At 53.4% G+C, this 24,924-nt stretch overlaps 1 protein-coding gene across 2 annotated transcripts in view; it reads left to right on the top strand.

Moving 5' to 3' along the window:
* ETS1 (ETS proto-oncogene 1, transcription factor) overlaps nt 1-24,924 on the top strand; it is a 67,572-nt gene that overhangs the window by 23,894 nt on the left and 18,754 nt on the right. For both annotated transcript variants that reach the window (XM_074561240.1, XM_074561238.1), the window contains 2 exons: nt 22,743-22,862; nt 23,544-23,744. In XM_074561240.1, the coding sequence (XP_074417341.1) occupies nt 22,743-22,862; nt 23,544-23,744 (321 nt within the window). The remainder of the gene's footprint in view (nt 1-22,742; nt 22,863-23,543; nt 23,745-24,924) is intronic.

Here is a 24,924-nt window from a genome sequence, read left to right as displayed (position 1 = left end):
CATACTGATGTCGTCTGACTGCCTCCTGACCCCAGATGCTCAACCGATTTCTGCCTTGCTCAGCCGAGGAAGAGGATGGGGCTTGGAGGGCCTGCAGGGAAAAAACCCTATCATTTTCTGGCTGCAAGGGAGGGTGAAATGAGTCCTGTTGCTTCACCTCTCCCTGCTGTAATTCCCACTGCTCTGAAGGGGACGTTGCTGGATTTTGCGCGGTGCTGGTGCGCTGAAGAAAATCGAATTAAAGATAGAGCTGTGCGGTTCTTTGCCAGTTAGCAAGTTTCTAGGAAACCCAGAAAGGGGGCTCAGCTCCTGCCAGGCAATATTCAGGCTCCATGTGGGAAACAAAATGACAGCTGAGTGCGAGGAGGGCCAGGGTGGCAGAGGGGTTGGTGCTCAGATTTAAAATACATGCTTGTTGTAGGAGCAGCTTGTCTGCAGAGAGCTCCAGTAAGCCAGCACACGCCTGGGGGATCTGCCACCGATGGGTTACGCGGTGTCTGATGCGGGGAGAGTGTCTTTCGCATGATCCATCGTCCTGCTCTACCTGCACGTAGAGGGGACCCGGTTGCCGGTTGTATTTCTGTGCTCTGTGCCTCTGACAGCAGGGCTGAGCCAGGCTTTCAGGTGCGGGCTCTGAAGGGCCAGGCTTCAAAACGCAACGGGGACGCTGAGGATGATCTTCCAAAGCACCTCTGCAGGGTAAACGAGAGGCTCTGGTGGAGTTAAGGACCTGTTTGTGCCTATTTCTTAAAACACCGCTAAAAGAACATTTACTGGAGAGTTATTCCTGCGCTTCAGGTTGTGCCGGCAGTGTTTTTGCTTGCAGGGGAAGAAAATGGGATAGGAAGAAACACCTGGTCCATTGGGGCAGGGCTGGGGGGATGTGGGGTTTGTTTTTCAGTTCAGACCAAAGTATCTGTTTAAATTCACACATCTCCTGGCATGGGTGAGAGCATGTTACGAAGGCGTCTGTGGTGTTTAGGTGTTTGAGCATTGGATCAACGTAATTACCTTGTGGCTAAAGCGAGGACTCGGTCTTTCGCGCTGCTTTAAGTTCATTTTCTTCTCTCCGTGAAAGCTCTTTTGCAGCTTATGTCAGCAAGCAATTTTTAGAGTCCACCCAAAGTTTAAACTTTGGCCGGAAGAGCGCTGAAAAAAACCAAGCAAAAAGGTAAAAAAAGAGCCGACTCCCTATCGACTTCAGCTGCAGTCGCTTCTGTTTTGGTGGCTGCGCTAACACCGTGAGCCAGAAAGGTCAATGTTGTCAATTAGCTGGCTTAACCTCATTTCCCCTCTAACTTTTTAGAGAATGCTGAAGCTTTCTTGCTTGGGCAGATTGATGTTGGGAGAGGGAGTATGGATGCTGCTGGCTTACGTTTCTGGGATCCAGCCATGCCATGTGTGGGGGCATAACTTTTCTCTACTCCTGTCCGTTTTGGACCATGTCTGAGGACTTCACTGCTCCCGCATGGCTCCTTCAGCCCTTGGACGTTGCTGAATCTGCCACCATGGGCCCATTGATCTTCTTTTCGGAATGGGCATCGGCCTCGCTGAGAAGGGGTCCAGCCCCTCATTCCTTTCCGTCCCAGCAAGCAGCAAAGCAGTTTGGCTTCGCGGTATCCATAGGGTTAACCTTACGGGGGGGTGTGTGTGTGGGGGGTGTGTGTGGAAGAGTCGTTACAGGCATAGGTTTTCAATTGTGCGAGATGTTTCATGTGCCAGGTGCTTGATGCCCCGTAAAACTGCAGAGAGATGCATTGGCCGCGCAGCGCCCGTCCCCCTCTCGCTCCCCCGAAATCAAACCCTGCTCCAGCCCACACGTGCAGGCAGCCTCTGCGGGTAAAAGTTAGATGGGATTTGTAGTGTGTCCAAAGGGTTTAAAAATAACCTGAAAGGGATGTGAAGTTGTACGAAGCTTCCAAAGCCAAATTCCACCCCTCACCCCCCCGCCGCTGTTGCCAGCAAGAATGTGTGAGTGAGATGAGTAGGTCAGGAGCCAAGAAACCACGGTGGTGGGCTTCTGCTTTCACATACAAGTTGTATATGCGTGGGTTTTCATTACAAGGATCTGATAGAGTAGATGGCAACATCCCTTTTGATTGCAGATATGCGACTGATCCGCCAGTGGGTTGGTAGGACTTAGTTTACCGGCTTTTTTTCAGACAGTAAAAACCCAAACCATGCAAAAATGAACCCTAACGGGAACTTAACCTTGCAACTGGTAAGCGCAGCCCTCCGCAAATCAACTTATTTCCTCCAGTTCTGCAAAGCTCTGTTTGCTCTCTGTGGTCAGGGTTAAAAGCAGCTCCGCCACCCTTGCTGGAAGCTGGCGGTGTGTAAATGGGGGATCCAGGTCCTGAGACGTGACGACATTTCTTGCTAACGAAGCTGCTGACTTGCTGTCCCCGGCGTGTCCCACAAGGTACGGTAGAAGGGCAGGTGGTGACGCTGGGCATCACAGGTGGGGCGGAGATGCTGGGCTCCCCGTCCTGCATCCACTCCCCCTCTCGCTTTCTTTCCCTGGAGGGGTGTCACGGGCACGGGGATGGATTTGTTCCTGCCTGGCATGAAAAGCGGAATTTGGCCTGTGCACATGCAGCGTAGAAATCCTGACTGCTGGGGGACAGAAGGATGTTTCGGCGCTTCCCATGCCTACCCTAAGGACAGCTGGGAGACAGGCGCGTTGTTTCCATTGGCCTGTGCGTGGGTGGCACCCCAGGGGTGTATTTTTATCTGGCGAGAGCCTTTCCCTCTGTTTAGGGTTTGGGACAACATTGGGTCAGGGCTGAAACAAGATTCCTCCTGCTGTGGCTGCTGCAGGGTACGGGAAAGCAGACAGCTTCTCCGTAGCGTATCTTGGGGTGTAGGACCTGCCTGAATCGCGCTTCTTCCCCTTCCCATAGCCGGGTCAATCTTTTCTTTTTCTCCTTTGCTTTCACTTTCAATGCAGGCAAATAAGGGAGTTTGCATTTAAAGCGAGTCTTCTGGGAAATGCGTACCCTCCTCCGCAGTGCCTTGCTGCAGGGAAATGGCCAAGTGAGTCTGAATTCATCTTCGTTACCATCTTAGGATGGGATCCTTTGTCCTTCCCTCTATCTTGTCTGGGGAAGCCAAGGTTCCAGCCATACCTTCGCTCCCAGGTCTTTATAAATGTGCGCAGAGTAGTGTCCCGGCAGGATCAGCCCGTTCAAGGGAGTCACTTTGCTGAGGTGGTTGGGGATAAAAGTAGCTCACAGGGACTTGGAACATCCCTTCCGAAAAAAGATCCTGCGTTACCCTTGCAAAGCACTTGGACTCCAGGCTGCTCCCTCCAGCTGTGTCAGCCGCTGGGTGACTCAGTTTCCCTGCTGCTGTTAATGCTGTTAAGAGGTCGGTCTTCGTGGTGGCTTGCAGGGTCACGGTTTCGTGTGCGGGATGAAACACGGCAGCAGAACAGCAGTGTTTCCCTCTCTGCTTTGCATTGTCCTCTCTCCCTTCCTCTGCATGGGTTGTACTGGAAGAGCAGTTACCTGTCCTCACTGGGACAGGGTGTGCGCTCACAAAATGCTGGAGTGTTTGCCTGGAAAGCCAGCAAAACCTGGGGAAAGGAAATAAGCACCGAAAGGTGCATTTCAGGGATGCAGAGAATTGCATCCGGCATCTTTCTGAACGCTTTTGCCTTAACATTAGAGGTGAGAGCTCGGCTTTGGCTGTGGATTGTTCTCTTTGGGCAGGAATCCATCAGCCAACAAGAGCGAGACTCTAATAAATCCAGGGCTTCGGGCTCCCGTGGCATTTTCGATGCTGATTGCCTGTGGAGGAGGTGAGAATTTGAACTGAAAAAGAGCAATTATCTTTCTATGCGCTTACAAAATGCCCATTACTGTGGTATCCAGCTAGGATGGGGGGAATGAGAGTTTCCCAGGAGGGAGGGGACTGTCTGCACCTGGCTGCCACCAGCTTTTTCAGTGTCAACTTCTGTCTACTTAAGAGACAAAGCTGTAAAAAAAGGTGGCAAGAGGGCAACTCCAAGACCTTTCCTTCAGGGATTCACCGACTGAAGCGCATCCCTGACTCGAGCGTTTTTAACCTGGGTCCAGGGACTGAGATTTCCAGGGGAAAGGAGCAAAGCCCCATTCCTTCCACTTTTTCACCATAAACTCCCCAAAGCATGTAACAACTGTGTAATTACAGTGTTGTTACATGAAGTGGCCGCTAATTTGCCATGTAATTACAGCGTGCCATGCTTTGATAGGCCTTATAAAACGAAGGGATAACACAGTCTCATGCTGGAATGCTGCACTCGAGCTCTCCAAAGCGAGCTGACGAGCACGTCCTCTGCCATCCCGCTCTCCCAAATCCGTAGCAGATCGCTGGCAGGCAGGAAGCAAGTAGCCGGCACCGTGCACGCTCTCCGATGGGTCTGTGGCACGCTGAATTTTACCAGGGGAACCAGCTTTTGAGTGAAAAAGCAGCCACTGCATCCTCCTGAATGGATCCCTGCGGTGGGGCTGAGCTGGGGGGACAGCAGGGACCGGGTTTAGGGTGCGAAGGTTGTCCTGTGGCCAGACCTGGAGCTGATGGTTTGATGCTGGAGGCAAAAATGGAAGGTGGCTTGGTGTTCGTCACCAGTTGCTGTTTCGCTGAGAGCAGATTCATCTCAGGCACTTGGGGAAGAGGTAGGTGTAAGACCAGATTTCTGTCTGAATACGGCTTAGGGATGTAAACTTGCAGATCTGTCATCCCAAATGGCTGTTTTCAGTTGTGGTACTGGTATCCGCTAGGATTTTGGGGAAGAAAGGAACAAATCCAGGTGCATTTGTCCCAGACAAGGTCTTTTCCTTTTTGGCACTGTCAGCTGGTCCTTGCGTGGGCACAAGGCGAGGAAATTACATGATTTAGGAGAGCAAGTGTCATTGCTGTCCCTGGGATGGCTCCAAAGGCTGGAGCTGCTGGCGTCTTCCAGGCTTACAAATTTTGCTTGGGACGAGACCTGTGCTTGGTGGGACGGTGTCAGGGACTAATTGAAGTGAAGGAGGGGATGAGCTGTCTTACTTGGGCATTAAAATGCCTCTGGAGCCAGGGATTGACTCTTCATGGCACTGTGCGGTTGGGGGATCCCCACGGAAACCGGGGACTTCCTTCTGGGTGCAGAATTCTGCCTCCACGGGTCGGGACTGGACTCCCCAGGTTCGCTCCTCGGCTGCGAGCCATGGGCCGGTTTGCAGCTTGTCCAGATCAGTGTAGCTCCACTGAAGCCGAGGATATATCCTCTGATCCAGCGTAAAGCCTCATCGCTGCAGAAGCCAGTGGGACAAATCTGTAGCTGATAGAAACTGTACAGCTGTCCCGCGGCCAAAAATTGGGCCTGCATCCCCCTCTTTTTTTTTTTTTTTTTAACGCCTGACATAGTTATGCATCTCAACTCTTTTGTTCCTCTTCCGTGACTAAGCTGCTCGCTGCCTGTGTTTCTTTTTTTTTTTTTCTCTTTTTTTTTCTTCATTGTGTTAGTTTATAATCTTCCAACTAGATACAGAAAAAAAACTTGCTTGCAGTGCTGGCCAAGAAGGCTCTGGTTTCCCTGGCATCAGGCCATGCTTACATCTCCAGTCAAAATACTGCTGGTTAAACAATAAATATTTATTGATTCTCCTACGAGCTCCTACATTTTTCCCAGGTGCTGTGGAATTTGGGGCAGGGGGTGGGGGGGGGAGGCGCTTGAGTCCTGCTGATGGCAAAATTGCGTGATGGCTCCGGAGATAACGGTATCTGTTCTTGGATGGGAAGGTGGCCCTTGCAAAGCTGGGCTGAATCCTGCTGTATGCCCCCCCGCCCTGCATCCAGCCTGTCCCTCCCAACCTCCCCAGGTTTGAGGATCTGTGCCTGTGACTGCTGCAGGCTTCGGTGGGAATGACGTGAAAACGTGCAAATCTGCAAGTCGCTTCACCTCCTTCAGCACCGGAGGGACTCGCCTGCTGGAGGGGGGCAGCGTACTTCGATGTCGGGTCCAGAGGGGTGGCAGAAAAAAATGAAAAAAAAACATCAGGGTGGTTTCAGTTGGAAATTTGATTAGAAGGCTCAGCCTTCCTATCTCGATTGCAGCCACACCGCCGGATCTGAAAGCGTGTAACATGAACAGGCTGCAAATGTTTGCATGCGAAGCCGGAGCTTCTGCAAGGCTGCGGGTGTTTAGGTGAAGGCAAAGCTCTTGGCGCTTGTAATCAAAAGCGCTCGAAGTTCTTCTCTTCCCTCGTCGCATGCGGTGGGTGGCTCAGAGTAACTTCTGGCTTCTTTAGCCCTGGATGGTGGTGAACCCAGAGCTCTCCGCCGTTGCTCACCTCTTTCTGAACTGTGAGACGAAACTGCACATTTGTGTTGAGGGTTGGTTTTTTTTTTTTTTCCACTCAACTGGCAAAAATCTGTGACCTGGGTTGCTGCTCTTCGCTCCCCTCAAGAGCATCAAGGCAATATCTGTACGTGCAGGACCGGGCAGGCCATACATTTTTTCCCCGTCGCCTCCCCTGGTCTTGCTGTCCATGCACCGTTTTTTTGGCGTGCCTGGAATTCGATGGCTGTCTCCCTCCGTCCAGCATCGTGCTCCGTGCACCGCGCAGGTGGACCCGTTGTTTGCCAGAAGCCAGGATGCCGGTCAGTCCCACACCTGGTTCCTGTAGCCACCCGGCCTGTGGATAAATATAACCCGCCAGAAAAATAGTACAAATGCGAGGAAGAAATAGCAGCTCGCTTCCCCACAGGGGAAAATCCCCTCGTTTCTCTGCTTCCCTCTGGTTTGGGAATGAGAGCTGTGCTGGTGGCAGCCCCCGTTGTGGATTGGGATGTGCAATATTGCGGGGCTCTGTCCTGGTCTGAGCTGGCCGGGCTCCGGGGCTGTAATTCCCATCCCTGGCATCTCATGGCTGGTGCTGGACACAGCAGTGATCCCCTCCTCCAGCAATCCCCTGCTTCCCACCATTTTTGCTCCCGTTCAGTCTTTCCTATAAAGCCAGAAGAGGCAGAGACCTCCATCTCGGGTGGCTGGTGCAGAAAAACAGCGTTATTCGGGCTACAAGAAGTGTCTGGTGGGCTGGGCCATACCAACCCTGGTGGGTTTGCAAGAGGGATTGCTCTCCTGGAGGACGTGGAGACCTTTCCTGCTGAAGACCGCGTTGCTGGGGTGGCTGTGGAGCTGCAGGCCGCCTCCTAACCCCAGCTACGCGTTCAGCGCTTGCTAATGAACAAAATGCATTTTCTTACACGGAGGGGGATTTTAAATTGGCTCCACATGGATTATGTACGTTGTCGCACTTTCCCGGAGGGTGATGGCATGAGTAGGAATGTGGGTTTGATGAAAGAAGCCAGACACTGAGTCAAAAGCGAAGCGGCTCCCCCCGCGCTCCCCTCCCCGTGCCCCCTCTCTCCCCCCCCGCCCCATCTCATTTCAAATATTTGACGTGATTCCAAGGCATTCTTCAGATGGCTGGTGGGGAGCGCAGGAGCAGCCAGCCAGTGGGACTTTGCTTTATTTTTTTAAAATGCGGCATGTTTTTGGGGCCTCTGACCCCAAAAGATGCTGAAGAAAGGCTTGATGAGACCTGGGTTTAGGGGAAACTGAGGCACGAGGCCCCCATCACGCTGCAGCAGGGACGTGGGAGCATCCTCAGCCGTGTGCTCCAGGTCTCCCTCTACTTGCGGTATTTTAGGTTTTCTTTAAGCCGTACGGCACCTCTCTGTCTCCTCCGCAGCACCAGGAAGGCCAGGACCAATCTGCCTCTCGGAATTTCCGGTTTGGGTGGACTGGTTGACTCGGATTTGGGCTGGGACCTAGACCGGGGGGGTAGACGAATCCCTCCAGGAACCAGGTGTCCTGCGCAGCAGGATGAGGGATGCGTGTCCTCGTGGTGGCTGGTGTCCTGGCCTGGGATTTCCACTGGGATGCTGCCTCTCTTGGGATGTGCTCGGAGGTCTCCGGATGAAACCTGCTGACTAAGGGAAATCTGCAGCCAGTAGACCCCAGAAACTGGAGCCGGACATTGGGAAGTGCTTTGGGGTTTGTTTTCTGTTGCTTTTTTTTTTTTTCCTCCCCCCCATCAGCACCATCTATCACAATAATCAAAATGTGGCTTTTTGACCCACATGAAAGTTGTTTTTTTTTTTTTTCTTTGTTCATAGGTGTCTGCATGTGTTTGTGCAAAACCACTTAATTTTGGTCAGTGTTCTGGAAGCAGCAAGGTTTGGGTTATTTTTTTTTTTTTTTACCTTTTAGTTTAGAGAAATTGTTTACCGAAACCTGAACCGTCAGAAGAAACAAGTTGCAAAAGCTGAGTCCTCCTGGCTTTTTCCACTGGAAAATTAAAAAAAGATGTAGCGGAACACGTGAAATTTGGGTCTTTTTTTTTTTTTTTCTTTTTTTTATTTCCCCTTCTTTTTTTACACATTGTTGTTAGAAGCGGTTTTAAAATGCAGCGCCAAGTGCTTTCTCTTTTAAAATGCTCAAGGCGTGTTACCCAACCACTCCATCTCTCCAGACCACTTTGTGAGGTCAGTATACGCCATTCCTCCTCGTTTGCAGCCGGAGGTGGGGAAAAACTCATTTACTCAATCCCCAGCATCAGCCGCAGGCAGCGGATGAGTTCGGCAGGTTGGTGGCAGCATCGTGGCTCCCCATCCCGTGTCCCGACCCTGTGGCGTTTCCCGGACCCGTCCTTTCGAAGGGATGCGAAGAACTTTGGGCTTGATGTCGGAGGGTTGTCCCCGGTTCTGGGAAGCGAGGTGCCACCGCGGCGCTGGGAAAGTTTCGCTTTCCCGCGTCAGCAGTGGGGTTTCGGAGCTGTCACGGTAGCCGTGGCCTGGCGGGGTGGTTAGTCACTGGGGCTGGTTTCCATCCCTTTAAGCGGCTCCAGATTTGAAGCTGGCTCTAAAGCCTGCAACTTGAAAGGCCCCGGCCGTGCGCCGGTTTTGCCTTGGAGCTGGATGACTCTCGCGCGTTCCTGCTTTCAAACGGCTGAGCCCCGAGCAGCCGGGGCCATATGGATCCTATAGAGTGACCTGGCTGCCCGTCGGAGGGGCGTAACGCCAACAGGAGGGAAGGGGGGGGGCAGCCCCTGCTCTGAGCTGGTCCTGGGCTAGACCAGCCCTCTCGCCGCTAGCCCAAGCCCTTTGGCATCTTCAGGCTGTGATCGAAGGCTGCCTCTTCCTTGGCTTCCCCAGGAGTTTGCTGGCTGCCGGTCCCGAGCACTCATTGAAAGCCGGAGTTGGGCCTAAAAAAAATTAAAAAAAAAGAAAAAAAAAAAAGAAAAAAAAAAAGGAAGAAGCATGTGTGCGGCGGAAAGAAAAACCTCGAGAAAAAGAAGAAAAGCAAAGGGGAGGGATAGTGTGCCTTTAAACAGCTGCGCGCCAGCGTGTGTAACTGGGCTCGCTAATCTGGTGACTAATTCGGTGCGTTGGGAAGCAGCAGCCAAGCTGGCTGCCAAGCCGGGCCACATCCCCGGCCGAAGGCTCCAGGAGTCATCGGGTCCCCTCCCTCCTTTCATCCCGCACCCCACCGGGGCGCCATTCCCCCCCCCCCCCCCCGCCCCCCCTCCAGCCATCCCACCACTCCCCATGGTAATTTATTTACTCATCTGGAGGGCACAGCCCTGGCGGTCTCTTGACTCAGCAGTTTGGGGCCGATGGGAGCCGCGGGAGCAAATTCCAGGCAAGAAATAATCTCATGACTTGTCTCGGAAAAGATTGCTCCGAAAAGATCCCCTAACGGTCACGGAGCGCTCCGTGCCCCCTCCCCGGCCTCCGGCACAGCCCTGACGAGGCTCCCGATTTCCCAACCTCGGGGATCCGGGGCAGCCAGCCAAGGCAGCCGGGGGGGACTTGTTGGACCTTTCTCCCTTGGGAAAAGAGGGATGGATTCGGAGATGGGGATGGCACAGAGGCTCTGGAGCCAGGGCCTGTCCCTCCCCAGGGTACAGGGGTGTGGGGAGCTGGAGCTGCCTTGCCAGGGCAGGGAGCCCAGAGCTTGGGGTTGTGTTGATTTTGGGGTCGTTCCTCCTTTTTCTTCCCTCACTTCCCGGGGAGGGGTTTAAACTCTTCCTTTGTCCCCAGGCAATTTCGGTTCTTCTGTCAGTGCTGTTGCTCGGACACTGGCATTACCTTCAGCAGGGCTGGCACCGTGGATGACTTGGGAATCATATTAATATTTATCATATTGCCTCTCGGCTTTTTTTTTCATCCTATGTGTCTCTCTCCCCCTGGCCTTTTTTTCCCCACCTCCTCCCCATCCAGAATCACTTGAATCCCATCCCCTTTTGAAGGCACTTTGGGAGGTCTGGTCCCATGGCTGGTGCCTTCCCATGGGCGCTAGGGATGGGGTGGGATTAGACCAGGTTGGGAATTGAGGATTTTTGCAAACCTGCATTTTTCTGGGAGGAAGGCTGGCCCCGTGGGTGGGCAGGGCTGCTGAGCTGATGGCTCTTGTATCTCCTTCTCTCGGGAGCACGTGGCTCCTGGGGCTGTGACCGCAGGGACGCGGGTCTCTGTGGGCGTCCTGCCTCCCTGGAAGGGTGCCCAGCCACCGTGGTGGCCGTGTTGCCTTTTTAAGGTGAAGATGCCCGGGGAGAGGAACCAGCCTGTGGCTCCTGCTCCCCATATACTTACTGGTTTCACCCCAGCCCCATAGCAGCAGGAGCTTGGGGCCAAGCTGCCAAGGGCAATGGGGAGGCTCGCACCCCCAAGCCGCTCATCCAGGGCCTTGCTGAAGCTCCTCCAACCTTGTTACGGATGGTGGAGGATTCCCGGAGTTCCTGGCAAGGACTCCCGGCTCCCGAGTCGCCAAATGACACCCCCTCCACCCCCTCCTCCATTTACGTCTCCTCCTAATGGCCTCTTGGCCTGAGCAGCCGAATTCAATCAGCCCTTTCACCATCTGCTCCCAGGCACTTCTGCCGGGGAAGGCTCGGGGCCAGAGAGGCTGTAATTCCTTAATAGCTTCCGGATGCTGCGCTCGGGGTGGATGCGAGGGCTGCGAGTGTCTCAGCCTCTCTCCCCCCAGCCTTCGCTGAGGTTTCCAAGCTTGGGCTTCCTCTGGGCAAATCCGAGCACCTCCAGCCGCTCTGATTTATCCCTGCTCTCCCGGCTGGGGCCAATAGGTGACATAATCCCTGTCCTGGACAGCCCTTGGCTCTGGGATGGGGATGACCGAAGCTGATGGGGCAGCCCAGTTCATCTTTGGCCGCCTTCCCCAGGTCACTCCCACCTTCTTCATCTTCCCAGGGCTTTGTTTGGCCCAATCTCTTCCTAGTGGGAAGTTTCCTAGAAGTTGGAGCTGGAAAAAAAGACCTTCGTGGCGTTGTTTAGGAAAACCTTTGCTCTCCTGTGTGGGAACACTTGATAACCTGGACATTTCACAGTGTAGCCTGGAAGGGGCAAATCCCAGGAGCTCCGTGCTTGCCCTGGTTTTCAGGAGAGCGGTGCTGCTCCCTGACCCGCTGTCTGAAACACAACGAGATGGAGGAAGCTTAGTCTCGGGGCTCTTCGTCTGCCTGTTGTGCTTGGGCAAATCCTCTTGTTCTTTGCCTTCGTTTCCCTGTCTGCTTAAAAATAAATAATACCAGGAGAATGGTTCCTGGGATGTTGTGAAATGAAATTGGTTTGGCACTGGTGTTTCTGAGGCACTTTCTCCAGCGTGGGCTGGAGAGTTTTGATTCCCAGGTTTCTCCCAGGGCTCTTTCTGGCTTCCGTCACTGGAGGAGCCGAGCAGCTTGGTTCCCTCTCCGGGCACAGGGAGATGAAACGGTGGTGGGCTGGCAAGCAGCACGCAGGGATGTGTCCCCATGTCCCCTCGGGGCCCCAAGGCTGCTGTGAGGCTGAGCCTCCTTCGCCTTGCCCCAGCGATACCTTTGCTCGCACGGCTTTCAGCCCAGCCTGCAAAATCCTCCCCCGTTTGTGGCTGCTGGGGTCATCTGCTGCTCTGCAAAGCGCGCCTGTCTGGGGGCCGGTGGCTGGAAACACTCAACGTGCAATGGGTGTAGAGCGCCTGCGGCTCTTGTCCGTGGGCTGGGACAGGGATGGTGCTCACGGAGGTGTCATTCGGTGGAGTCACAACCCTGAGGGGTGCCCGGGGAACCGAGGAGGTGGGGCTGGCTCAGGCAGCAAAGCGAAGAGAGCGGGTCCTTTGCTCTGAGCATCTTTCGCCTCCTCTGTTTAGTTGATTCTTTCTCCCCTCCTGTTAAATGATGCTGTGCTGAGAGATGCAGCAGTGTTGGGAAGACGCCTGGAGCCTGTACTGTGAGCTCCTTCGGTTTTGATTTAAGCTGCAGGGGGCTGTTGTGTGCATTTGTGAGCCACTGAAGGGGAGGACGGATACCTTCAGAGAGGAGGGGTCAAAGTACTTGCAAGTGCAAGTCTTCAGCGGCAGTAAATCCAGTGATGCAAAGAAGTAAATCCATATCTAGCGCAGGGGAATTAGAGGTATGTGGATCGTTACGCTACCTGCCATCTCTTGGCAGCTGCTAGCAGAGTTTACTATTTGCTCTAAAGAGTTGTAAATAATTTTGTTGATTAAAATGATTGATTATCCTTGGTCTAATATTATTTAGTCAGAGCAAACAGTGCTGAGATTTACCAGCCGCGCTCTGACCTCCCAACCCCGATCTGTTTGCAGAAGCCTGTGCAATTATTTGTTTGATTTCAAAGCTAAATACCCTAATCTCTCCTCTTCTCCTCCGGTAACTGCAAAGACAGCCAGACGGCTCGGCCCGATAAGGGAGGACAGACCTGGAGTCCTCGTGTGCGGTGGCAGGTCCCTGGGCAGGAAAGGGACAAGGTGGCGAGATGGGGACCTTGTGGTCAACAGGGTAAAGCTCTCGGGCTCCTTCTCCTCCTCCACATGTACTCATCGAGTGCTGCCTGCGCTTCCTGGGCAGAGCCGAAACACTCCCTGCTGTATGAATAAAAAAAAGATGCTATCGAAAGCCTAATATTAGAAGAAGGGCTTTTTCTGGGGAAGGTAGCAATCCCTCTGCAATCCACCGGGGATGTGATACGCTGCAACTTGCACCCTCCCGTTGAGCAATCGGCCGCGGTTTATCGCCGGCTTGGCTGTATGTCTGGCTGGCGTTGCCCCGAAGGGAAGGGTTGGCCAAGGGAGGCTGCGGAGGTGGGGGTGGGACGGGCGGCAGGAATCTGCAGCTGCGGAGCGATGTGGCAAGCTTCGCCCCCGTACCGTGCTGCCGTGGGGCAGCCTGCGTGCTCGGGAGGTGACCTGGAGCTGCTGAGCCTCCCTTTCCTCGTCATCGGCTCGATGCCTTCTGCATCGCTGGTTTCATGCTCTCTGCAACATACGGAGGTGTCCTGGGCTTGAGGAATGCTGTAGAAATATCCGTGGGCACCTTCCACTCATGACTGACGGGCACTTTTATGGTGTGGACACCAGCAATATGTCTCCACAGCAGGTCCAGCCCTTCCAGCTTTAACAAATGTTCTTAGTTTATGAATGAGGGAGCTGGTGAGTGGAGGAGGGTGGCTTTGATGTGGAGGGAGATATTTTGGGGGTTGAACATCATCCTAGCTTGAGGGCACTTCAGACCGTGGCCTGCCATGTGGTACCCTCGTGTCTGGCATGACGTGGCATTGATTCAACCCAGGGGCAAGGGCTGAAGCCAGGACACAGAGAGATCAGTTTATGCAGGGCTGAAAATCAACTGAAGGTTGGGGAATTCCTTGGGATGGATGGACTGGAGGCGTTTGGCTGAGCATCTGCGTGTCTAATCCTGAGGCAAGGAGAACTGCGTCTCCTATTTAGGACCAGTGGGCTCCCAGCAGCAGGGTCATCCGTGGAGTCCGTCTACATCAGACGTGTGTCGTATTGCGGTGACGGGCAGCACAAATAATTGGATTTTCATTCCAGGCACAGAGTCATTTCATGTGGCCGTGGATATGCAATGAAACCATCCTGAGCCGTGAGGTCATGAGTAGCTGCTTACAAAATGTGTTGGCACGGCGTGTTCCTCAGGTGTGTTTGAGCCGACGTAGAAGGGTTGGGATCTCTGGGGGGGGATTTGGGGGATCTGGGACTCAATACGACCAAAGGTTCCCTGGCCCTTCTCCCTGCTGCAAGGGGACAGCCCTGCCAAGACGTCTCAGCCTTCCCTTTTCACACTTCCGATGCTGACAGCATCTTCCTCGCACAATGTACCGCCGATTAACCTCAACCCAGCCTTGCAAAATCTCCGCTCTCCCTTTTCTGGGAGACGACCACGCCTGGTTTGGCAGCCCCGTCCTTCTCCAGAACAAGCAGCTGGAGGCGTTGGAGCCGAGTTCCCATTAAGTGCCTCTCCGCATCCCTGGATGATGAAGGAGGAGGAGATTAATATCTGGAGGAGAGAGTGAGGGCTTCTTTGGATGGAGAAGTGCCCAATCTGAACTGCTTGGGTGTGATTATAGCGGTACCCTGGTAGCATCCCGTGTGTGCTTTTGCACCCCAGGGTAAATCCCTGTCAGGGTGCTGGGATGCTCCCTTCTCCAGGGGCAAATCCAGTCACATCACTTCATTGAAGATGCCAGAAATGGCATCGTCAGCCAGAGATTTGAGGTGAGAACAGCAGAATTCCTGGTTTTAACCTGGCTGGAAAGAAATGGATGTTGTCGCGGATGACGGGACGCGCTGGGTGTGGACAGCCTGGACCACTGTCTCCTCCTTGGAGTGCTGGAGCCCGGCTGTGGGTTTGCTTTGGGAGGGCTTGGACCGTGCTCTTGTGGCTGTGGAAACCTCCAGGGCGGCGAAGCCGGCACGACTGGCCTCGCAGGGCTCCCAGCCCAGCCCGAAGAGAACGAGGAATTTCAAGAGGCTTCTGGTCCCAGGCGTGAGCCATTTGAATACCTCGGGCACCCTTCCAAGAAGCAAATGAGTATCTAGTTGTTTGTTCGGTGGGGATCGCTGGGTTTTTATAGGTTTGGGTTGGTTTTTTTTTTTTTTCCTTTTTTTTTTTTTTTTTCTCATTGCTATTGAGCAATTTGAGCTTCGCCGCTGGGACGCGGGGTGTGAGGAGCCGGGTTTTAGCCGCTTGTTTGCCGACGAGCATCTCCCGGAGCTGGAGCGCTGATGCGGGGCAGCTGACACAGGCATGACCTGGACTTGCTATTTACACTTGACCTCCTTTCGGTCGGGGCTGGGTGTCCATTACAGGCTTTGCTGAGCTCACCCCGCGCTCCCATTAGTGCGTGTGTGCCTGTGCATGGGGATTAGAGCTCTTTAGCAGCGCGGTTAGCGGGGATTAGAGCGAATTATCACAGGGGAAGCATGGCTCATAGGTTTGCGCCAGGCAGGGAGTGTCCTCCAGGCCTGCGAAGGAAGGACCGAAGGCAAACAAGCCTGAAAGTGAGATGCTAACCCTGGCTTCAGAAGGGACGCCCCGGCTCACGTGATGTTCGATGGGGAAAGCGGGAGGGCGAAGGGGGATAAAGGGCCTGATGGCTGCAAGGAGAGGCTTCGAGTCCCGCGCAGGAGTGGTTTGGGCACGTGGAGGTTGTTCCTCGCTGCCTCGGCGTTGCCCCGCAGCCTCCTGGGGCTGGCTCTCTCCAGAGCCCTGACCTGCGAGCTCAGCCTCCGCGCGGGTTTTGCACGGGTTTAATTAAGCCCGGAGTCTGCCGTCAGGCCGGCAGAGGCTTGCGCAAGTTTTTAGTTGCGCTGCTGTTAAATCTAAAGCGACAGAAGCTGTTTGGAAGCTGATTCAGGAGTGTTTGCCTTTGCTGGGGGGGGGGTTGTGTTGAGTTAACAGCGGTGCTGGAGCTAAACCTCGGCAGCCTCCCAGCATAGCTTAACCTCTGCTGCTGCTTCGTCTTGATGGAAAAATCTTTTTGCTGACTGCTTTGCATAGTTTTGACGAGTGGTGTTAAACCGTGGCCACGTTCCCCAACCTCAGAGGTGGCCGCATCTCCCCGGGGCTTGCTTTTATCCATCTGCGCTCCTTCCAGCGGCTGAGGTGGGGAGGACGGAGCGAAGCCCTCCGCCGAGGGAAGCCCCGCTTCGAGTTGCTGCGGGAAGACGAACCATAGGTCCTGTCCCTGCCTGCTGAGGCTGGGGAAACTTTCCTGTAACTGCTGCCAGCGTTGCCGCAAGCCCTGTGGTTTTGCATCGCTTCGGGCCAGGGCTTTCTCTAACACTTCTTTCCCTCCTCTCCCCCACAAAAGCCGGGGAGGACCGAGCGAGCTGACCGCCAGGCTGCTCTTCCCCTGCGAGCTCCTGGGACTGCAGGGGATGCCGCTTTCCCAGGATCTCCGTCCAACACCCACATTATAAAGCCGGGAGAGAGAGCGGGAGCAGAAAGGAGCCTGAAGGAGGGCAGCAGGCAGGCTCGGAGGGCGAAGCCTGCGACTTGGATAGCATCGGGATAGAAGCGTCCTTTCACCTGCCGGTCCTGATGCAAGACATCCAGAGCCAAAACCCGTGCTCTGCGTCCAGTTTTCCTCGTGGGCTCCCCTGAGCATCCTCTTCTAGCCAGCTTGCACCCGTGCAAGAGTGTCTCCATTTTACAGAGGGGTGAAGCAATTTACCCCAAAGCTCGAGCATCCTGCCATCTCACCCTCCTCTTAACCTTTCCCCTTCCTCGCTCCCTGTGATGCTCTAAGCGCCCAGAGTCCGAACTTGGAAGAAATGCTTTTATCTGCATTTAGGGAAGACAGTTTTCAGGCCCTTTATTTAGGGGAAGAGCTCGCCCCCATGACACACCACATCTCCATAAGAAAGCTGCTGAATGCCGGAAGAAAGCCGGCTTTGTTGTGCTTTCTGCAGCGCTAAGCAGTGTGGGCTTTCGATTTCCTCTCTTATTTTTTCTCTTGAAGCCCAGCTTTCATCTCCAAGTATTTATTTTTCACCGCTTGAAGGACAAAAAAGAAAAAAAAAAGAAAAAGAAAAAGAAAGACTTATTTTTCTTTTTCTCTTTTTTTTTTTTTTTAAAAAAAGAAATATATTTATTTTAAATTAAAATAGCAAATGTCTGTGCCTTTTGTGCCATTCCTTGCGGAGGGAAGCGGGGCCGGTCTCTGGCAAGCTGCTGCAGGAAGGGGAATCAAACCTCCCCTCTGTACTGCCCGCTCCTCGCCCTCTCTCCCCGTGTCCTGTCCCCGCATCCCCAGCAAACGCCTCTCCCAGTGCTCACCCTTTCTCCCCATCCGTCCTGGCTTCCCAGATTTCCCTCTATTCCCTTTTTCCCAGCTTTCTGTCCCGCTTTCCCTTTCCCCCCTTAATTTTGCTGCCCTTTCGGTCCGAGGAGCCCTAATTGGAACAGGCCGGCTCTTCTCCTGCTTCCTGCGTGGGAGTGAGAGGCAACGCTTGTGAAAACAGTTCAAAAGTGCAGACAAATTTTTGCCTAATCCTGCCTAAATAACAGGGGGCTCAGCCGGGGTTATTTGCCCCGGCGTCCCTGCTCCAGAGCTGGGGGCACCTGGGAAAGGCAGAGCTGCCCCGGGGGAACTGGAGGTGCCTGGTGGTGGTGGAAACCTGAGATGGGGAGATGGTGCCCCCACGGTGCCCGGGCTGCTTTGACGGGGAGCGTGGGAAGGGTCTCGGCTCCCGGCCCCCCTCTCCCCAGCCTCCTCTTATCCTGAGAAAGGTTTCTCAGCTGCGGAACCCTGCCAGCTGGGGGACTTTGGGAAATTTGCCGTGTTTCGGCTTCCCCCATCCCTACCTCTGCCCTGGTTTTGGTCTTCATGAAGGCTGGGATAGAGGGGGCTCAGTGTGGTGTGGGGACGAGCTCGGGCAGTGTTGGGCTTGGTATGGGCTGGAGGACCACCGTGGGCACATGGGAAGAGGGTAGGAGAGAAAACCAATGTCCCTCCTTGCAGAGCGTCTGAGAAACTCCTCTTGCTCCATCACAGACATCCAGCGGTGGGGGGATGTCCCGGGCCGTGGACACCTCGAGGTGGGGCAGTGCTGGTGGCTGTCATGCATGGCGGGGTCAGGGGAAGATCTCAGCTAGCTCCGGGCTCAAGGACTGAGGTTTTTTGAGGGAGAAGGGCACAAATTCGTGCAGCCCTGGATGTGCAGTCCCAGCGAGATGATTTCTCTTGACTATCAGCAAATGGTCTGGTTTGAAACCCACACGCATGATCTCCCGATCTTGTCCCCATGCCTCTTTCAAGTCACCAAAGGGCCTGGAATCCTCAGCGTGCTGCTAGGAAGGGGAGGACGAGGAGGCTGGGGAGGGAGCGGGCTTTCACCTGAGACAACAGCGTGTTGGGTTCCTGACCTTGGTGTCCATCCATCAGAGCAAGGGCAGGAGGAGGCCACCGGGTCAGCGGGCTCCACTCTGACCCGCCGTACATCCATTTACACCCGGGCTCCCAGGCAGAATAGCGGGGACCAGACAAGGACACACTGGGGCTTTTGATGGGAAAAAAAGTGAGTGGCCGAGGGGAGCTTTAAAGAAGCATTGACCCCGAGTGGAAACTCGGGTGAAAAATGACTTTACTCCCATCCTCCTGCTCGGAGCATCTTTTTTTTTTTTTGTTTTCCTTTACTGCCATTTATTTTGCTCATGCAATCAGATGCAAATGCTTTGGCGTGCAGCGGAGCCGCTTGCATTTTAAGGTCAAAATCCCTAAAGTTTGTAAATCGTCGTCCTTTAAAAAGATCAGATGCGTGGAAATAGTTTATACACACGGAACCTGGTGAGAGCAGAGCGGGAATGTGGCTGGGGGATGAACTCGGTGATCTTGGCCTCTCTGCCCCTTTGCTGGCTGGTTTTCTCCCAGGCTCCACGTCTGTTGGTGCAACACCTAGAACAAGTGGGGTGGTGGGTTTGGGGCAGATCCCCCGTAGCTTAAAACCCGTATGGAGATGCAGCAATGTCAGAGCTGTTGTTATCCTCTTGCCTTTCTGAAATCCTGTCCCCAGGGATGTCAGGGAGCTGGAGGAAAAATAGGGGGGCTGGTTGTGAGAAGCCTCTGGGGTCTCCAGGTGGGCTCCCAGATCCCTCCTTGCTTTGGAAAGCTGCAGCCCAATGCGTAGATGTCCCTCTCTGTCTTCCCACCGTGCAAGGCAAATTATTAATCTCTGCTCTACAGATGCTGGAGATGACGGTGACATAATTTTCCAGAGCGGCTGCTGCAAGTCCTGTTAGTATTTAAAAATCAAACCGTAACACCCTGCCTGGTGTCCCGGGAGGAAAATCAAACGCGGTTCCCCGTCAGTGCAGGGGCAGGACATGGCATCGCGGGAGCAAACTGCACGTGGCAGCCGTGGCGGTGGGGCTTTGGTGGGCGGCGTCAAAACGACACGGCAAACCCAGCCTGGGATGCAACGCCGCCGTCGCCTGGCCCTCAGTGCTGTGCTTGGTTTTCGGCTTAAATAAAGCCCTGGCATTTCTAAGCCGAGCTTAGGTGTAACAGCTGGGCTTGGCGCTGGCTAATGCCCCTTCCCATACGTTTCTCCCGAGGCCGTCTGGGTGCACGCACGCATGCGCCTGTGTACTTCGTGTCCAGCGGGAGGTACACAAAAGGAGACGTTTTATTCGTGCGAGGTTTGATTAAAATCTTGGAAACAGGTTTCAGATGGCGGTGAAAGCTGAAACCGGGGGAGCTAAGCCGGGGTTGCTTTTGTTGCCGCGATTCGGCTTGGCGCTGACCTTTCGGCATCCCAAACTGAAGGCGAAGGACTGCGGGCGCTGGGGGATGTCACCGGGGCTCGATTCTCCTCCCCGGCAACTAACTCCCCTGCACCCAGCAAAGCTGCATCGAGCAGAGCCCGGTAAAGCCCGTCACGCTCCCCAGATGCTGAGAGATTAACAAAGAAAATTCTATTTCAGTAAATTCAGTACGTCAAAACCAGCAGAGGCAGAATTCAGGTTAAAACCTCTCCGCTCCCCCCCGGCCCCCCATCTCTTTCGGCTCGCACGGCTAAGACTTGTCCACAAACACGTATGCAGAGCTTTACAAACACGTTTAGTTTTACACATGTGAGCGTTTCTATAGATGTGGGACACTGCTGACTAAAATAAGGCTCCTGCAAGCGTTAGCAGGCTCGGGGTTTTTTTGGCTGTTTTGTCTTCTGAAGAAATTTTAACTTGTAGCTACGGTCTAACAGGAAAAAAAAGCAGATGATGTTTCAATGCTAAATCTGCCGAGCGCAAAGTATTTTGCAGGAGAAGCCTTGAAATGCACATTTTGGTTTATTTTGCTGTTTAAATAGAAACCCTCCTCTGGCACTTTGCTTTTTAAATTTCTTCTTTTTTTCTTTTTTTTAAATTTGAAAATAGGCCGTTTGCTTCTCCGGTGACCTCTCCCTGGGAATCACTTTTAAGTCTTCCCTGTTTTGACATGTTTGTGCAGAGCTCAGCGTTCACCTTCCTAAACCGAAACCTTATCCCCCGCTACTGAAAAAATTGATTCGCTGGGTACACGCAAACCCAGCCCCACGAACCGAGAGAACTGGGGGGGGGGGGGGGGGGGCATCAGCGCTAGGTGTTTGTATTGCGGAGATAAAAAAGCCCATTTTGCACGCACCTCACCTTGCCCCGCTGCTCTTCGTGGAGGTCATCTCCGCACCGGTTTTTGCGAGTGATTCAGTGTAAAAATTGGGGTTAGAAACGTTTTCTTAGCCTAACTCTGACTCATCTTCCCGTAGCACCCGGGAGCAGCGAACTGCCGTTGAAGCAGCCGGTGGAGGGGAGTGGATTCCTGGGTGGTCCCTGTAACCACAGAGCACAGAAAGCAAAGCATTAAAACGTAACATGAGGATGAAGGGAAAGGGGCGCTGAACCACTTTCTCCCACTGTTATCTCAAAGCGGCAGATGGAGAACAGAGATAGCGAGGGTGGCTGCTCATTTTTCCATGCCCTCTCCAGCCAAATCCAGCAAATAATGAAGTGTAATTTGCCAAATAGCCTTTGAATCTATTATTTGCTTTCGAAGGTCCCGATAGTTCCACCGTGGCAGGGAGTCCTTGATTGACGTGGTGGGGTTAGGGGGAAGAATCGGGTGCCGAGAGGCTCGGTGTCGGGGGTTTTGCTAGTCCCACCTGAGCGAAGGGTTGTGCAAATCATTCCGTGCCTGACGCTAAGAGAGAGCTGCGAACAGAGGGGGCGATTTTTGCATGATGTCTTTTAGTTGGGGACGACAGGGGGAAAGGTGCAAAGGTGGAGACGGAGAAGTGGTGCCGTTTGGTTTGGCGGCGGAACGGCGTTCGGTGCCTCCAGCTGACGACTGGGGGACGCTTCGCAGCGTGGTCGACCTCCCCCTGTGCCGCAGAGCTGCACGTGGGTGCTCATTGAGCCAACCCCCAGGTCTCCCGCTTGCAAAACAAACAAAAAACCAACAACCCAACGTTGTGTTGTTTGGACTTGAAACGGTGCCTGCGAGTTTGGCTGTGGAGGATTTGAGTGGAGCGGGAGCCCCAGAGCGGGTCAGACTGGAAAGAAGCTGGGCTGCCCATGCTGCAGCGCCGTCTCCAGCCCTGACTCGCCGTTGCCTTAGGGATGCACTCGCCAGCGTTTTGCAGGTATAATGGCTTATTAAATCAGAGCCTAAATTAACTTAGAGCGATGGTAAGCCGAGGTGGCTGGGATTTCCACGGGACAGAGGATTCTTTGACTCGTGGATGTCTACATCCAGACGTTCACGAAAACACCAACAGCGCTTGCGCGCGTTGCCGTTTTTCCACTGAGAAGAGTTTTCATTGAAAAATTTCCAATCGTCTACGGTGCTAAACCAGCCTCAGGTGGAAGATTTACATGTGAGACCAATAAAGTTCAGTCGTTTGAGATGGGGGTTGTCTGAGGCTTCCCTTCTCTGCAAAAGATGTTTTTCAGGAATGCTTAAAATATATGAAAAAGAGCCAAACCTTTATTCAGATCGAGGAGGTTTGCTTTTTTTTTTTCAAACGGTTGCTTTTGTTTATGAAACCCTTTGGCTACAAATACCCGCCTCCTTCCAAATAAATTAGAAAAAGGAAAAAAAAAAAAGAAAAAAAAAAAAAAAAGGAAGAGCTTTGCTTCTCATTGGGACTTACTCCAAGGCCCGGCTCTTGGCTTGGCCCTGCGCTCTCCCCTGGGGGCGGCTGAGCATTGTTCAGTGACTCACCCCGAATTGCGTCGCTCCGCGCTCTGGGCTGCGCGTGATGTAACTCTTGTGCTCATGTGGGATTTTCCAGCTCTTTGTTTTCCCTCCCTCCTCGGATGGGTTTTCTGCCGGTTCTTCATCCTGCCTCGGCTTACTTTTTTCCAGGATTGCCCGTGAATCTTTAAAATTAATTTTTTCCTTTTGCTTTTCTTTGGACTGGGATGCCCAAAGCTGGAGTGGTGATTCAAAGACGCTTTTCTCCTTGCGTCCTTGGTCACCTTGGTGTAGGACTCTTTACCTTCATTGGCGTCTGGAGCTGCTCAGCAATCTCCCGGGCTCCAGGTGCTGCCTGGGGTGGTGAAGCCCAGCAGGCTGATGTCTGGAAAGGTCTTTGATATCACCATCAAATTTCCAGTAGCACGTTCACGGTTGGCTTGGAGGGAGACCATGTGCGCCGTGTCACCTACCTCACCAGGCCCGGCTTGTTTCTGCCCTTCAAGTACAGGTTTATTATAAGCACAAGATTCTTTTTCTTCTATTTAAGAAGCCTGCTCATGGACTTGCAGGGTTGAGGTATAGGGCCGGAGGGTCTGGGTGTGAAAATTTCAGAAGAAAGAAAGATTCCTCTGTTTTTCTGATAATTCAATGGCCAGCACGACTCCTGTCTTCTTTCCCAGTGCCATGTCCTTATGGCCATTTTTCTCTCCTTCATCTTTCAGATATGGAATGTGCGGACGTGCCTTTATTAACTCCCAGCAGCAAAGAAATGATGTCTCAGGCATTGAAAGCCACCTTCAGCGGCTTCGCGAAAGAGCAACAGCGGCTGGGAATCCCCAAAGGTAAGACATGGCTTCCCAGTGAGCAGCTGTGGCAGACGCAGAGATCGTGTCCTCCTGCCAGGCTGCCCTTCTCCACATCTGCCATCTCTTCTGTGGTGCTCTTCAGGTAGTATTGCCTTGTTTCTTGGCAGCTTCAGCTGGAAAAAATGTGGACATACAGGCAAAACCTTTCAGTACTACTTGGATATTACACCCAACTGACAGATTGTGCCTGTCTGTCTTACTAATTTCTGCTGGATGACTGCTCTTGCAGCTTTGGGGACCTGCTCCTTTTGGACTTCTCTTTGGGGACCTGCTCCTTCCAGGACTTCTATTTGCAAGTCATCTCCACTATATGGAGAAGCAGCAGGGGACCCTTCACGGGAGGCTGATGACAGGGAGAAACCAAGCGAAACAGAGAAAAGGGTGGGAGAAAGGGTCAAAGAAATGGTGGAATTGTTAAAAGCCCCAAACAAATCCAAAGCTCGTTCCTTGTGTGAAATAGGGCTGACCCAAACTGCAGGTACGGTGTTCCCCCACCACGTTTTACCCTTCTGCCAACGGGCCATCAGTCTCTATGGGGTGAAACTCTGCAGGTGCTTATCCACTGGGACAGCTCTAGCACTGTTTGTGTCCTGTTTCCCTGGGGAAGGGGCTTGTGATTGCTCATTAATGGATGTCTTCTACAACCCCTTGGTGCAGATCCCCAGCAGTGGACGGAGACGCACGTGCGGGACTGGGTGATGTGGGCGGTGAACGAGTTTAGCCTGAAGGGAGTGGATTTCCAGAAGTTTTGCATGAACGGAGCTGCCCTCTGCGCCCTGGGCAAGGAGTGCTTCCTGGAGCTAGCGCCTGACTTTGTGGGAGATATCCTTTGGGAACATCTGGAGATCTTGCAGAAAGGTGAGTCCTGGAGTCTCCAGGATGGCTTGTGCCATCCCGGCTGGCCTGATTTTGGGCCTTTCCAAAGACCTTGGCTGGCAGCCTGGCCGTGCGATGAGGTGTTCACCTTAGGCTTTAATCCCAAGAAGAGCAGCTTTCAAAGCCCAACTTCCCAGTAGGAATTCAAACGGGCATCCCAACCAGTAGTGGGCAATGCAAATCCTGGCACTGCTTGAAAGAGGAAGGGTGTTTGTGCCGGCCGCTTGGCAGGAATCCACAGCGGGCAGGGACGCTCCGCCTGCCTGGAAACGACGGTGGGATTTTCCAAAGCATTCTTCCTCCCCTTGTTCAGCTCCCGTTGTGAATTTTACTGCTTCCTCCGGTAGAACTGGGTACAACAATACCACCAAAATCCCACCCTAATTTCCCAGTTGTGATTGGAAGCTGCTTTTCTTTGTTTGGTGTCCCAAAAGCTGGCATGGCATTTTAAGAGTGGCTGCGTCCCCCACAGGAGAAGCCATCTCTGCCAGTTCCTGCACGCCAGCATTAATTTTTATTGACTGGGGACACACACATTGCTTTTGGGTGTTGATTTTCCTGGCGTCTGGATGCCCAAGCAACGCTTAAGGGTTTTTAAATGGTTTCTAAAGGGCGGGTGAAGAGCTCAGCACCTTTACCGGAGCCGCCAGCAGGAGCAGCGGCAAATCTGGGCTCTGTCTCTGGCTGGTTTTTGCGCAGAACTGTTTGCTTTCCTGGAATATCCCTCACACTGTCATACCGACCCTGCGTGCTTGTCAGCCGGCCTGCGCTGGTGGCAGGAAGGGGAGGGGGAGCAAAGTTATGCCTTCCAGGAAACCATTGACAAATGGATGTTAATTGCCGATTACTAATTTTACTGCTACCTGTGGTTTGCAAAAGGTAAACACGGCTCTTCCCAGGGTCTGTGTACGGACAGGCTGGTTTTCTGCTCTTGACTCTATATCTGTTCTGTTCTTCTCATTTTGCCTAGTTTTTATTGAGTGCTTATATCAACAGCAAGCAGTTTAACCAAACAAAGCAAAACGTTGTGGTCAGTCCGATTTTTTCCTTGCTGGAAGCCGTTGCCTGTAACGTAGCGATGCCTTCCCGCAACCCTTCTCCGTCCGTTTGGGCTGTAACCCGCTGGAGAGGGCTGCGATGTGCTGCGGGTACTGACTGAGGC

The sequence above is a fragment of the Larus michahellis genome, chromosome 17, assembly GCF_964199755.1.
Source record: "Larus michahellis chromosome 17, bLarMic1.1, whole genome shotgun sequence".
NCBI lineage: Eukaryota > Metazoa > Chordata > Aves > Charadriiformes > Laridae > Larus > Larus michahellis.
Note: the sequence above shows the minus strand (reverse complement) of the source record. Positions and strands in the feature narration are given on the sequence as shown.